Raw genomic sequence first — 15,630 nt, forward strand, 5'->3', positions numbered from 1 at the left:
TTCTAAAAGCATGTATTTATTACCATTATCACTTTTATAAAAACAATTATGAATCTGATTGTATAAAGAAGGAGATGTATATACATTTGACAGGGTAACATCCATGTATAAAAGCACAGAGTTGTAGATTTAACCGTTAAGAGTGCCCCACATTGTGTTATGTGATGACACCTATTTTTTCCCTTTGTCAGGCCTGAGGTTTCCCTATAGCAATGAATGCAAGTCTGAGAGAGGGTTTACTGTGTATAATTCCACTACAGTATACATTTTGGTTCGGGATTTACAGACAACACATAAAATAGCTAAACATTTCACAAATTACTAAGACATTAATTTCAAAGTGTAGGAGAAATTGAACAAACACACAAAGATCACACATTAGGGAAAGCAACTAGAATGAAATTGTACCACATAATTTCTTTATTCTTGAAAAATGCATTGTGATATTTTTAAATTTTGTAAACCAAATAATTTGTTAAATTGTGAATCACCTGTTGGGTATGAAACTCTCTTTGTGAAAAGTGAATGGTTGGTGTGTATTGCAATAGGGCTTGTGATTAAGGCATGTGATTAATTTAAAATGGGAGGCTCCACCTGTCCGCATCAGTGAGTGTTGCTGTAATCTCAGGCAAGCAGATAAGGAAAGTTAAACTGGGGGTAAGGAGACTTACTCTTTAGGCTGTCTTAATTTTTATGCAACTGTCTGACTTGCATTAGATTAATCTAACTGTCAAATTAAGACTAGTCTAATGGTTGACATTGGTCAAATATAGTTTTATGCAACCAACCTGTAGTATCTCCCCTGTATCACTATCAATACCTCTGTTGACCTGCATCTCTGCATGGGTTCTTCAAAGTCATCATATGTCTTTCAGCTCCACGATCTTTCTCCTGATTTGTTTGATGTCCTTTTGGAGTTTCTCTTTGTCCAGACGGGACTTGGTGTCATTTATCTGCCTCAGGGAGTCGATGGCATCATGGAGTGATTGGAACCCTGTTAAATGAAGTGGACACTGGTGTTCTGTAATTTTCTGTAACTATTTTTATGAAATACATTTTGGCTGCAGTAAGCACTATTCATCAATTCATCAATCTTACATTTGATCCAGTCTTGCACAGTACTCCATGAGGCCAAGGATTTAAGACTGTGTGCTTGTCATGTCTCTGGAGATGAACATGGTAGTTATTCATTATGGATTTTATTCTCTAGTCTTTAAAGATTTTTTTTGGCAAGAAACTTTGGCGTTTCTCAGTAGCTTCAGATTCTCAGCCACTTATTTTAGGTTTGAATGGTCAAATAGCATTCAAAGTGAACAAAAAATATCTTGCTATATACATCCAATTAATCATTATTCCATCATGGGGTGATGTTTGCATGATACTGCTTACCTATTGATTACCTATTTTGGTATTTGTTGATCTTTCTTTTAGTGGAAAATCTCTTGAGAGCAAGTGACAGAAATATTTTTTCCATCACTACACTGCATGAGTAGAAAGCAGCATGCACATCCATGTTTAATTTAATTTAAAGAAACGCAAGATAACTTACCATTCCAAGGGTGTTTCCATTATGTTCACTCCAACCCCTATCAATCTAAGATAGTTATAATAAAAGAGAATGCAGTGGCATGCTGAACTCACCTGACCTGTATTCATTCTTGATTGAGTCAAGCTCTTCCCAGATGGTCTTTTCTAGCCTCCTGATTTTGCTGGTGAGTTTGTCCTCCGCGTGTTTTACTCTGTTGGCCTTAATTTCCAGCTCTTGCTTCTCCTCCACATTCTGCAGCCTGATAGTAAAGAAGCTGATGTCCTCCTCAATTTTCTTCCCCATCTTCTCCTAGAAGAGGAAGCCAAAACAGCTCGGCTGATGATATGATCTTTTTATGCAGTCTAACAAATTTTATATCAGAGGTGTTGTAAAGTGGACTTTACTATATATATATTTTTTCCAATAAATATTTCCCTTCTGCAAAGTAACTAATATATCGAAAATAACAATTGTGAGGCGGTAATGAATAAGACATTGTATACCAAACTCTTACATCACTTATCTCACCATGTGGATCATACTGAATTAGTTATTAAACGAGCAGGATGGGTCGAATGACCTCCACTCATTTGTAAATGGTCTTATCTGGAATCTGGAGATGGTCTGGTGTTCTTTGGTGTTTCACTTCACATATTGCAAATTTTCACATATTGCAAATAATGTGTAATATCTTAAGCATTGTAATGTAAAAATAAAGTGGAATACAATACTGCAGTTACATTTGTGTAATATACAGTATTTGAAAACGAGAGGGGATAGGATTCAGGCTAATTACATTATCCTCCACATTAACTTGTGTGTTTTTGTTATGCAGGAGATAATGACTGTGGCAGGTGCACAGAAAAATTTGCTGGTGAATTAGAGAAACCCGATCACTCTTGGAAAGTGCCTTTACTGGCAAAGTACAGATACGGTGCTTTGAAACAAGAGATGTCTGTGGGAGGGTGACACAGATGTAATCAAACCTGTACTTTATTGTGACGTGACAGAACAGTGGTTATTCTGTTATCTGCTTGGTGCTATAACGTGGGTGTTAGTACACTTGAGACACTAATAACCAAGTCTTACAAAACTGACACACACCGCTTAGTCAGCACTTTTAAACTTAACTACAGCAATATTGGGGTGTCCTGTTTTAGAAGTAGAGCACCTCCCAAAGGATTACCAGTCACTGTGTATATCCTAATTGGACACTGTTAAATTCTCCAAAAGTGAGGTTGGCATGTTTAAAATGAAAGGGCTTTGTTTTTGTCTTTGAACACAAGATGCCATATTTGCATGTGAATAGTCACTGCTGCTTCGGTAAAGACAATCATTGTATTTAGGAATCATCTCCCCACACACACATTCTCACCTCTGTCTCCTGGAGAAGGCAGTGGAGCTGTGCTGCACCCTGTGACTGCACATGCTCAGACTGCAACAACTGCTGCTCTGCCCACCTCCTGTGCTGCTTCAGCTGATCCCTGAGGTCATTCAGGGTACTGGAGGTCCTGGGGAAAGTTTTATTAGGAAACGGGAAGACATGGAAAAGAGAAGTAGTAGATTGAAGCAAGTGGAAGCATCTTGGGGAGGCCTTCATCCAGCAGTGGATCAATATAGGCTGATGATGATCGTATATATCACAATACAATTGCAAACAGCAATGAAACAAACCACACTAAACCACATACATTGCTGTATGTTCTCCTGTATATTTCTGTATTCTTTACAGTAAAATAGCACGTTAGTATAAATGATCTAGGACAAGGGTTCCCAGTGTCTGGTGATGGAGGGCCAATTTCCGGAGGTTGCATGGGTTGGCAGGGCTGCAATAGAAAATTAATCAACGTTGAAAACTAAATTTGTCCCAAATCATACCTTTTTATTTCCTATACATTTCTGTTAGGGAACATTTATGACATTTAATTGTTGTTTTATTATTTCCCCCCAAATTACATGTGCAATTTGTAATAGAACATTTTCAGAAAGTGTAAAAATATAGTAAAGGTTCAGAAAAAGAGGGGTTGACTTTGGGGGGCGCACATGTCTGCGTGGGTTTCCTCCTACCATCTAAAGACATACAGGTTAGGTTAATTGGCCTTGTTAAATTGCTCTTTGTGTGTGTGTGTTGCCCAGCAATGGACTGGTGTCCCATCCTAGGTGTATTCCTGTCAGGATTGGGTCCAGCTTCCTCACAAGCAAAGTCTGAAAACGTTGGGGCCAGATCTATCATTGTGAAATTGGTGTCCATTGTGAGAATTGTTCAGATTTGATTGCAGGTTAAAACTATTTCATTTTCAGCTTGGGTGTAGTTCTCCGATTGAGATGGCCATGTATTAGAATTATGCCATCTTTCCTAACATTTTAGTTAGTTAGATTAATAGTATTGTTTCACTGTAATAGAACGTTTTAGACTGTTCATTTGTTATCTTTCACTATGGGTTTTGATTATATCTTTTTACTTCTGATAATGGAAGTTACCAAAGCACCTACATTTTCAAAAGGTGGGTTTGTTTTTAACTCCAAAAGCTAGAATTCTCTTGCTATGGACATATGAGCAGGTTTAGTTGAGGTTAGTGACACAGTCCATGTGTAGAGAGTTCCTGATTGCTGCTGTTGCAGAGCTGCAGAGGGAAGTTGAATATAGCCACAGCTAATATTTACATTTTGTAAGTTATTTAAATTATGGGCTATCAGGATAGTTTGTATGTGTTTATATAATTTGTGAATTAAAGTTCCTCTTGTTTATTTTACCAAAGAGTCATTTGCCATTTAATTCACTCCCATTTCCTAACAGTCCCAAAGCGTCCACTCAACAGTATTGTTCATGCTGAGTGAAAACTTACTTCATGTCTAACAGCTCAATCTCTCTGTGCTGGTTTCCCCATGTGGTCTTCAGACTGGAGTTCTGCTCCAGCAGCGCTGCCTCCATCTTTCCCATGACCTGTGTGATCTGTGTGGATAAGACTGAGTTCTAGACTGAGCTGAAGACTGAGGTGTCAAATCCCATATGGCCACTATCGGTGGCATGTTGGTTTTGAATTTTGGTAAAGTGTGTTTGTCATTTGTTTAGGGTATGCAGCTATGGCACCCTGAATGTTCCTGTGACTGTTTTGCAGGTAAGTAATCTACTTACCTCACTTTGATCAACTTTGTTACAGGGTCAGCAGCATCACTATTATTGAAATTGAATTGAAAAGGGGACTTACAATAGAAGTGCCACTTGGTATCAATTTTGGGATACTTCCACTAATTATTACTTTGTGGGTGTGAAGGAAACAGAGAATGGGCTGCCAAAATCTCACCTTCAGCTTAGTGTCTTTCAAGCAGAGGTCCACAGCACCCCTGACTTCCGTAATCTCCTTCTGCAGGCTCTGGATCTCCCGGTTGGTTGAACTGACATCTCCTGACAGCTTGGCAATGCTGGCATCACATCTACAAAAATAAAAAGGCAGGGTGTATATGGATTAAACATTGTTCCAGGATCCCTCTTGAAGAAGTAAATTAACTGATTGCTGCCCGATCCGAAGTTAGTGTTAAATGTAATTATTTATTTATTCATGGATTATAGGTTGAACTGGGGTTGTGACTGTTTAGCCCTTTCCATTTCTGAAAGGTTGTTACTGTCATACTTGGTATTGCTGCTTAATTATTCACAATTCACAATTCTTAATATTATTTCAAGTTATTCCCACTTTCTTATTGTGATCTGTTGAAGAAATAACATGCAAACACCTGTGACCAATTAAAAGGATCCTTATGCATACTGCTCCTGTTTAAGCAGCATGCACCAGATCTAAATGTGAGTATGACACTCTAAGTGTATCCCTGGTGCATGCTGATAGAAGCAGGGAAGATATCATTCAGTTGCTGACATCTTTATGGAGAAAGCGTGACCACAACAACTTACAAATAGTTAATGAATCCCTCTTAAGAGAACATAAAAAAGCATAGATGATCTATTGGCAGGGGCAAGTGAGATAATTAACATCCAGACTCAGTATTTCACTCTGGCTGCGTCCCAAATCGCACACTTGTTCCCTCGTTGCCTTCCCTTGCAGGTTGGAAGTACTATGGTCGCCATCTTAAGGGGTGTCCCAATACCTTAGGGAATGAGTGAAGGGAGCCTAATGATTTAAATATATGATAAGAAAGTTCAGCCAAAAATGTTTTGGCACCTATCAATTAATTTAGTACTGAAGTAGTAGCATATAAAACTAGCAGGTGAGATTAGCGAACAATGTATTTCCAAATTAATAATAATAATAATAATAATAATAATAATAATAATAATAATAATATATATTTTCATTAAATACAGAGAAAGATGACTTGAAAAGAGTGTGTAGGTACTTTTACGGTCAAAGGCAAAGGCACTGAATGCTGATGCAGAAGTGTGTCCCATTCAATGCTTTTAGCTTCAGCCTACACCCTACAGCCTAGCTCACTCAAGCACAACGTCATGCGAAGTGTATGCTTGTTGAAGGGTGTAGGGAACAAGTGTGTGATTTGGGATGCCGCCTTTGTCTTCACTTTTCTTTAACTTATCACACTCCATATGCAGGTAATGTAATACTTCACTATGGATTCTCTGTGGAACACGCAGTTTCATTTATTTGCCTAGCATTCAACCAATATCTTAAATTTGACGCAGCAGCCATGCCACAATGGAGCTTTATACAATTTGGTCTCTTGAGGCTTTATTGCAGTATAGTTATGGTACAGCAATGAGGAAACTGCAGAATGAAAGGAAAATAAAACCCATACCTTGACCTCCATTTAGGTAAATTTAAATGGAGGAGGTACCACATTTCCATTCCAATAACATTCTGTTGAAGGGATAAGAGTCATAACCTGGGTATGACTCAAACATTTTTGCATTCCAACTGATTAATTTCTATTTCCCATTCTCTATACAAAATTCCAGGGTGAGTGCTGACAGAGAACTCAAGCATTGCAACACTACTTTGGAATTCCTGTGAAACACCGAACCTCAGACTTTTTCTTCAGTTACAGCAATTGTCAACTAGGAAAACACAATCCCTATAGCTCCTTAAACAATGTTTTTTAAATAGGGGAAGTGACCCAATTAAGCCCACATCCATATAAGCCCACTTGCTCTTTTATTTCAAAATACAAAAAGGACAGGAAATATTAGAAGGATGATCTGTATCACAGCAAATACACAGAGTTGTTACTGTCATGTTCCTTTTTATTTGGAGTCAATCACATCTTTTGTTCTTGAGTTATGTGTGACTTTGTGCTGCCACTGTGCAGCAGCATTTTTAGAAGTCACCCCAAAACTTTGCCTTATTAGGGGCCCTCCCAAGAAGCCATTTTTCTTGAATTTGGTGACCAAACTTGGCGAATATTGTTAAGAGTTATACAATTTGTAGATTAATAATTCACTTGAAACCTTATATGATGAATTTGCTTGGTATTTAAAAGCACTATTTTGTATTTGAAAATATAGATTTCATGAGTTTCCGGTACGAGCGCAGGACACACAGATAGATGCAGAACAACAAAAATTGATGACCATAGTAAGTCAAAACATTTTAGATGCTTCTTCAGATAAAACAATATTTAATGTTCTATCAATTATTATAGTCTACAAATGTAATTGTTTTTGTCATATGGGCTTAAAAGGAACAGCGTCCTTGAAAAGCCTATTAGCACATGGCTTGAAAGCAGAATAATTATTTAATTTGTTCTACCAACAATAATAAACATGGTCTAAGTTGTAAAAAAATAATGTATATTTATTTATTTATTTATTTATTTATTTATTTATTTAATAAAAAATAATTGTATTTATTATAAAGATATTACGTTTACATTAACGCTATAAAATAATATTGATGTTAATTTCCCATGAGCCCACTAAGCCCAGAAACCATTCTACCTCATATTAAAAAAGCCTTACATTAATTAATATTACTCAGAATACATCCTTTTCATTCATGAACTTAACTATTTACCTTATTTTGATTATGGGGACAAAATAGGTAAGCAGAGAAAAAAATTATAGAGACTGCAATAACATGATGGACCTTGCTGTGAATTTTGTGCGGATCACGGATGGACAGAGAATAATTTAGTGTTCTTAGAGTAGAGTATTTTGAGAAGCTGTTTTTGCCAAAGATGGGACTGCCAAGAGTTTACATTTTTCAAAGTCATGCCTCAGATATTTCCCTGGCACCAAGGCCAGAGAAAATGGGGTTGTGTTTCTCCGGCTTCCATCTCACCTCAACCACGTCCTCCAGCCACTGGACAAGTCAGTGCGAGAAGTCAAAAGTAGGGATGCACCAATATGAAAATTCTGGGCCGATCTTATAACATGATCGGACGATACTGATACCAATATTTTCCTATTATTTTTTTACCTATAGCGTGAGAGCAGGTCGGGGGGTGAACTGTACTGCAGTTCATGTGCGTAATTCATATTTTGTTACAGGTACAAGAGTTGAACAAATCGGATGCTTAGTTAGACGTAATAAAAGCAGCACCATCAGACAGAAATATCGGCCATTTTAAAGAAATCTGACAATAGCCGATAAAGTAATTGTTTGCCATTTTGGCCCGATACTGATCGGTGGCCGATCGATCGGTGCATCCCTAGTCAAAAGGTAATGGAGGAAAGAACTGTGGTGTCATTCCCATGTTAGCAGGGACAAAATTGGATAGGAGGAATTCCCCGCGAAACTAGATGTGCTTTCCACAGCTCTCAAGCCAGAAAACATCATTGGTGGCTTTGAGAGCACTGGAATATTCCCTGTGAGCCAGAGCCGGGTGGACAGACAAGTGTCCACAAATTATGGTCCTTTTTCTGAAGCACCTGTACAGACTTCCAACAGCCCCAACAGCCCTGGCCCCAACCCCAACAACCAGCAGAGCAAACTGCCTGTGCAAGTGCAACAATTCCATGTGATGGAAATTAGTATTAGTAAAAAAATTGTATTGGTTAGGCTGGTTTTTTTAGGTCTGAATTCAATAATCTATAAAATATTATGTGCTTAATCAATACAATTTGAAGAATTTACTGTTAAAACTCTTGTGGGCTTATTTGGGACACGTGGGCTTAAAGGGTACATATTTCACATTTGTAATTAAATGTTATTTTAATTTAGTAAATTTATGACAAAATCTACCACAGGTTTTTAAATCTTTGATTTCAGGGAAGAAGAGTAATCAAGACATTACAAGTGTTTGAGTGAGTTGTATAACAGAGCTCATTGTGTACAGTCTTTTACTGTAGTGTAGTGCACTGTAGTACAGTATGATGTGGTGTGGTGGGTGTGTCGCATCTGTGAGGATATATAGATTAGGTGCTCAGAGCTGTGCCTGTGTTGGCAGATCAAATCTAACATCTGACCATATATGCCACAGGTGGACCCACTGATGTAGGAATGGTACCTGGCCACTCTCCCACGCAGGTCTCCAATACCAGCAAGGTTCTTGTGATCTAGACTCTGCACAGCAAAACTTGTCCCTGATGAAACACCATCTCTCTGGATGATCTGCCCTTCCAAAACCTGAAGAAGAATAAAACTGAACTGAAGCCTTTTTTTTTCCTGCTTTGCTATAGATATTACACAGCAGTCTTTGTAATACTGCATTCTGGCATGTTTCAGAAAGATGGTTTACCTTAGAACAGGGGTGCTCAATCCTGGTCCTGAAGAGCCCCAATCCACTTACTCTTATAGGTCACCTTAAATCACCTATGTCTTAATACGGGGAACACATGTGAATTATTAGTCAATTAAGAAAGTCAACCAAGGGAATTCTTCCCTCAGGAGGCTGCAGGTATTCAGATAATTGCTCCAATGGTTTCTAAAGTACTGAATTTACCACACCACCTGCTTTATTTATCAGAATGAAATACTTCCAGGTGTTTATAAATTGGTGATACAAGGGGTGACTTCTAAAACCTGCTGGATAGGGGCTCTCCAGGACCAGGATTGAGCACCCCTGCCTTAGACACTATGATCTGGAATTGATTACTCACCGAAGCAAAATTTGTAAAATAGAACCCAATTATGAAAAACTACCTTGTGATTTTGGAACAATAATTATCACTGCATGGACAATCATGTAAAATATTGTTGTGTGTTATGAATTTCTGTAAATGCTAACATTTTACAGTTGAATACACATCACTAAAATCTGTCTTTCAAGCTCCGAAGATACATTGGATTGGAAACAGTCAGAACAAGCTCAGCAGCAGACATGTGTAGAGGCCTCCATGGACCTTTGTGACTATAGTACTATACAATGGCTCTCAAAAGTATTCACCCCCCCTTGGATTTTCCACATTTCATGGTGTTACAACATGATTTCAGGATTATTGATCAACACAGAAAATGTCCATAATGTCAAAGTGAAAAATATAATCTGCAAATTGTTCTAAATTAATTACAAATACAAAACAGAAAATATTTGGATGCATAAGTAATCACCCCTTTGCTATGACACACCTGATTGAGCTGTGGTGAAAATAATTGTCTTTAGAAGTCACACAATTAGTTGAATGGAGTCCATTAATTCAATTCATTGGACTACATCATGAAGATGAAGGAACAGTCAAATCCAATCCAGAATAAGGTTCTTCAAAAGCCCCAATCGGGTAGGATATAAGAACATGTCCAAGTCATTGAATATCCCCCAGAGCACAGTAAAGTCTATTATTAAGAAATGGAGAGAATATGGCACAACTGTGAATCTGCCTAGATCAGGCCATCCTCAAAAACTAAGTATCCAGGTGAGAAGGGCACTAGTCAGGGAGGCCACCAAGAAGCTTATGGCAACTCTAAAGGAGATGCAGTCTTCCATGGCTGAGCTGGGAGACACTATGCAAACTGCAACAATAGCTTGGGAGCTTCACAAAAGTGGCCTTTGTGGGAGAGTGGGAAACCAAAATCAAATCTTGGTTAGAGTTTGTCATGTGGGAGACTCTGAGACCAAGTGGAGGAAAATTCTATGGTCTGATGAGACCAAAATAGAGCTTTTTGGCCTCAATGCTATGCGCTATGTTTGGCGCAAGCCTATCACCGCACATCATCCTGAGAACACCATCCCTACTGTGAAGCATGGTGGTGGCAGCATCATGCTATGGGGATGCTGGAAACCTTGCAACAATAGAGGGCAAAATGGATGCAGCAAAGTACAAAGAAATCCTGGAAGAAAACCTGCAAGTCTGCAAGAGACCTGGGACTTGGAAGAAGATTTATCTTCCAGCAGGACAATGACCCCAGACATACAGCCAAAGCCAAACTGGAGTGGCTTACAAACTAAAAGGTCAATGTCCTGTAGTGGCCCAGTCAAAGACCGGACCTCAATCCAATTGAGAATATGTGGAAAGAGTTCAACATTGCTGTTCACCAAAGGTCCCCATCCAACTCTTTTACAAAGAAGAATGGGCAAAAATTGCTGTGTCCAGATGTGCAAAGCTGGTAGAGACTTATCCACATAGACTCATGGCTGTAATTGCTGCCAAAGTTGCCCCTAAGAAATATTGACTGGGGTGATTACTTATGCATTCAGTAATTTTCTGTTTTGTATTTGTAATTAAATTAGAACAATTTTCACTTGACATTATGGACATTTTCTGTGTTGATCAGTGGCAGAAACTCCTGATTAAATCCATTCTGATTTCATGTTGTAACACAATGAAATGTGGAAAAGTCCAAAGGGGGTGAATACTTTTGAGAGCCACTGTAAAGAAGAATGACATGCATAAAATCAGCATCATTGTGTTGCTGTTGACTACCCTGTCAATGTTATTAGAAACACATTTATTATTCCAGTGCTTTGTGAACCCCCTCACCCAGTTTTTCATGAATCTCCCCCTCTCCATGCTACCTATCTTGTTGTCACCTCGATATCCTTGCTGAGCTGCTGGACGATGTGTGTGATGGTGAGGATATGGTTCTCCAGCAGCCGGCGGGAGGCAGCCTCATTTTGGGAGGAGTCCTGGTTGACACGCAGTTTGGTGATGATGTCATCCTTGATGCGGAAGGCCTGCTCCAGCAGTGTTGCCATGGTGCGCTCTTGACTGGACAGACGGCCTTCTAGCATCCCAGATCTATTCACAGTAAAAGGGAAAGGAGCCCTATGTGGGTTTGTGTGGGGGGTGGGGGTGCAGCTCCCGCTAAGAGTAGCAATTTCTATGATTAATGTTGAGTGCAAATTTGTACATTTCACATAAGCAAAAACTTCTGACTTTTGTTTGTTTCTGGTTTGTTCCTTAGCCTCAGCCCACAATATTAAACATATACATTTGAATGCAGCCAATCACTTTGCAGGACATACTTGTCAATCATTTTTTTTATGGGGCCAATCACCTGCAGAAGGAACTTGTCCATCATTTTTTGATGTAGCCAATCACCTTGTTCATTTATATAAGTAAGGCGGGAGCAAATGTGTCTTGGTTGTGTGTTTCTAACTAAGAGTTGGTGTTGCTGTTAGTAAATGGATAGTGAGCATTTTTGAGGTTGTTAATGAGGAGATGCAACTGCTTATAAAGTAGCATGCTATATTTACAATCACACGGGTTTATAATTTGTGTATTATTTTTTCAGTCAAAGGGGTTTTATAACTTGCATGATTTGTGGAAGGCTAGTTTGATTGAAAAACATATTGATTTGGTCTGAAATGATTAGATTTGATGAGACTGTTCACTGTAAACACTGTACAGGGAACACACACACTGTATTATGTAAACTGTAATGTTCTAACGTGAAACCAGTCCTCTTATTTTCTGTGTTAACATTGGCCATCTGGGTTTAAAGTTTGCAAACACTTTTCTATATTTACTTTAGTTATTGTTTTTAACTGACCAATGCCCCAAGTGCTTGGTAATTGCTTTAAGAAACACTTAAAGGTCTGCTTTATAACCTTTGTGTTAGAATTAACTACCTGGCATACAGTATAAAATGAAAACTCATTACTGTGGGCTCAGTATAATAGGTAGGTGCAATTAATGTGAGTTAAGATCTCTGCTTGCACAATGTTTATTTTTGATTTAGAAAAGCAAGGATATACTAAAACAGTAGAGAGAGAATAAAAAAGTTAAAATAAATATAAAACTTTCAGCTTGCAAGAAATGATTTATCTACTTTTTAATACTGCTGGTGAGCTATCAAAAGCTTACATACTTGTCAGGGTAGTGCTGATACACCTGCAGCGTGGTATCTCTCGACATGCTTCTTCTTTAAGTTATGCAGCAGTAGGTCAGGCTGTAATGAAAAGCAAAATGTAGAGGTCTGCAGATTTCTGATAACTTTCACTTTGAGACCAAAATAAGTATTCTTTAGTAGACTTTCCTATAATGCATTTTGGATGATTCCTATTTTTTACTTTATAGTTATACTATCCTAGATATGAAAGTTAAGGGAGAAAGATATTTGGTTTTCCTACAAGACACCTGTAAATGTATTTCTTAAAGTAAAAGTACATTATTTTGTATTTAATTGAGATCTACACTAAAGTCTATTATAAGGTGAAAAAGTAATGATTCAATTTTTAAATATATTTGCTTCCTGCATAAAAAACGTTTTTGTAACAAACCCAACTCATAATGTTCCTGTGTTTCGTCAGCCATTCTGTTTGAATATCTATTGATCAGTTTACAGTGAACTGATATTGTTCTCAGATATGCTATGGTTGCTATTGCTATGAAAGCAATTATACCCACTCCCATTTTATTGTGTGTGGGAAACATTTTCTCTTTGTAACTTGAGTGCTGCAAGGAACTAGTGGTGGATCCTAAGTAAGCATTGGATTGCTGGCACTATGTATTGCTAAGGGTTCAATCACAGTTTTCAGATGTCCAGATATAAGTATTGAAAACATACAGATCTACATTGAAAAGGGAAATATATAAACACAAATGAAAAACAAATATAGATTATACATTTTACATTACATTTAATATACATTTTCCTCTCTATCTACTCTAATCAGCCTGCCTGGCACTGACAGAGTCCAAGAGAATATTTAAAAATACCAATTTAATTTGTATGAATCCTGCGAATGGAGTAATATTCCAAAATTAGACATTTCTATATCGTTAAGTTCTTTGTAAAATACTATATTTGAAGCCCAGCTTAAATCTTCACTTAACAATCATAGATATACTACAGATTTATGCTTTGTCTCCACAGAAAGAAAATCTTCATTGCTGTTTTTTGGGGAAGTGCATTTTGTTGCTGTGTTATTCAGGAAAGTGTTTGACTATGTCCTTCCCTCATTTTTAATGAAATATTCAAATTAATGCAAATGAGATGCTCTTGCTAGAAAAAGTAGAAATGTGTTACAAAACTATCAAAAAATTATTGGACTGTGAAACTATACCCAAGTCTGGTGGAAAATATAAGAGCAGATTCTTCTTTAAATTACTTTCTGGGCAAAGACACTACAAGTAACTATTTCTAAATGTAGTTATAGGTATGAGAGATATCTTAGAAATACACACAGTCAAACATGTTGCACAAATTGCACAAATCATACACTGGGCATGCATATGGATAATTGTTTATTAAAAATATATATAATTTATAGTTTATAGTGGAAATATTTGTCCAGGTGAACCTTTTTAAGTAATTACTCTCATGTAGAGCATTAAGAAAACCCCAGTTATATATTTAGCAATATACTGTTTTGCAGATGATATATTTTTAAGTCATGCTGCTGGCAGTGTTTATATAAGATACTGTGTAGCTGCTCTAAACAACAGCTGAATTCACAAGTTGCTTCAGAACAAGAGAATTATATATTTATTTGTTTATTTAACTTTTTAATACAAAATGGTTTCATAATTATTTAGAACTCTCTTGAGCAAATATTTTTGAGTCTCATAGAAAGCTTGACTAGACTTTTGAACCTAGATTGATAAACTGAAAGGCAAATGTGTCTGTTTTGTTCTACAAGGTAAATATTCCTCTTATTTAGGTAACATCATGTTCTGGCTTCAACATCTACCTTAGTTGCTCGTCTCACCAGATATCTGTATCTTTGCCAGGCACAAGAAATATATACACATTTTGTGCAATGATAAAAATTACAGTGAAATGCACTTCCTCTCTGGTTTGGGAAAGCCAATGGAACCCCAACCAATTTTCCAGGGAGTAGGGTATGTGCAATTGTAAGTACAGCTTTGTATTCAGTTACTTGTCTCGAAAAGTAGTTTTGTATGTATTTTTCCCATTTTAATATTCACAATGCATTTTTCTTTTTCGAACTTTATATTTCAGACAGCTGTTACATAGGTCTTTAACAAGTTTACTTTTTTACATATTAAAACTGGAGTATAGAGTAAGAAAGTTACAAATTATGAAACACTAATGCAAAACAAAGTACATGCATGATCAAACCAGGTGAAAATTTTCAGATTACAATGCAAATTTACTGAGGTAAATCTTCATAGATCACTGGCTAAATTATTAGTACCTCATGTCTACTGCAAAACTCACCACTGCTGTTATCATTTGCTGTATGACTCTAAACCTGCTTCCTTCTTTAGCAGCAAACCAATCCTGGTCAGCATTGTAGGAGACACACAGTGATATTATAAAACAAAATAAATGACAGTACAAAGCAATTAATGCATTCAAATGTGAACTCGTTATACTTACACATATAGAGTACTGCCAGATCACTGTGGTGTAGCCCTATTGTTTACACCTGTCACCTGGCAACTAATGTCAAACGTGGATGGGGTGTGGCTATACAAAACAGGGAAAAGAGAGAAGAGTTTATGGTATACATAAGTTTAGTAAAGGTACAAGGAGAGATTAGACACGCAGAGGCATACATCTTCTTACCTTCATATCAGACACAGCCTAAGATTCAAGTCAATTGTAAATTTGAATGATTTCTACCGAATTTTGTGCACTACAATTTTGTAGCAAATTGACTGTAAAAGGGCAGTGCACAATGTCACTTCTGACACTGACACCAGAGCTTTTCCTGAGCTTCTGTAAGGAGATGAAGGACTTTGCTTATTTTCAAGTTGATTGCTTAATGTGCACAAATGTTTCTGGTTTCTTGGCCTTAGAAAAAAAGTATAAGAAAAGAAAAAAGCAATGAAAAATAGATATCAA

The 15,630-nt window shown here is 37.3% G+C and overlaps 1 protein-coding gene across 3 annotated transcripts; it reads right to left on the minus strand.

Annotated features, from left to right (window-relative positions):
• On the minus strand, positions 1–15,226 carry fam81b (family with sequence similarity 81 member B). 3 transcript variants are annotated; one of them, XM_066711826.1, is made up of 9 exons: positions 15,163–15,226; positions 12,685–12,765; positions 11,405–11,612; positions 8,945–9,063; positions 4,834–4,963; positions 4,375–4,481; positions 2,904–3,039; positions 1,642–1,837; positions 1–994 (listed from the first exon to the last, which is right to left on the minus strand). In XM_066711826.1, exons 2-9 carry the CDS (start codon positions 12,729–12,731, stop codon positions 861–863), a joined length of 1,077 nt encoding a protein of 358 aa, XP_066567923.1. In that variant the 5' UTR covers positions 12,732–12,765; positions 15,163–15,226; the 3' UTR covers positions 1–860. The 3 variants fall into 3 exon arrangements, with proteins under 3 accessions (XP_066567923.1, XP_066567924.1, XP_066567925.1); XM_066711827.1 differs by having other exon boundaries at positions 854–994; positions 1,647–1,837; XM_066711828.1 differs by lacking the exon at positions 1–994 and adding an exon at positions 1,019–1,164.
• Positions 15,227–15,630: the final 404 nt, after the last annotated feature.

The sequence above is a fragment of the Amia ocellicauda genome, chromosome 8 (genome assembly GCF_036373705.1).
Source record: "Amia ocellicauda isolate fAmiCal2 chromosome 8, fAmiCal2.hap1, whole genome shotgun sequence".
NCBI classification, from domain to species: Eukaryota; Metazoa; Chordata; class Actinopteri; order Amiiformes; family Amiidae; genus Amia; species Amia ocellicauda.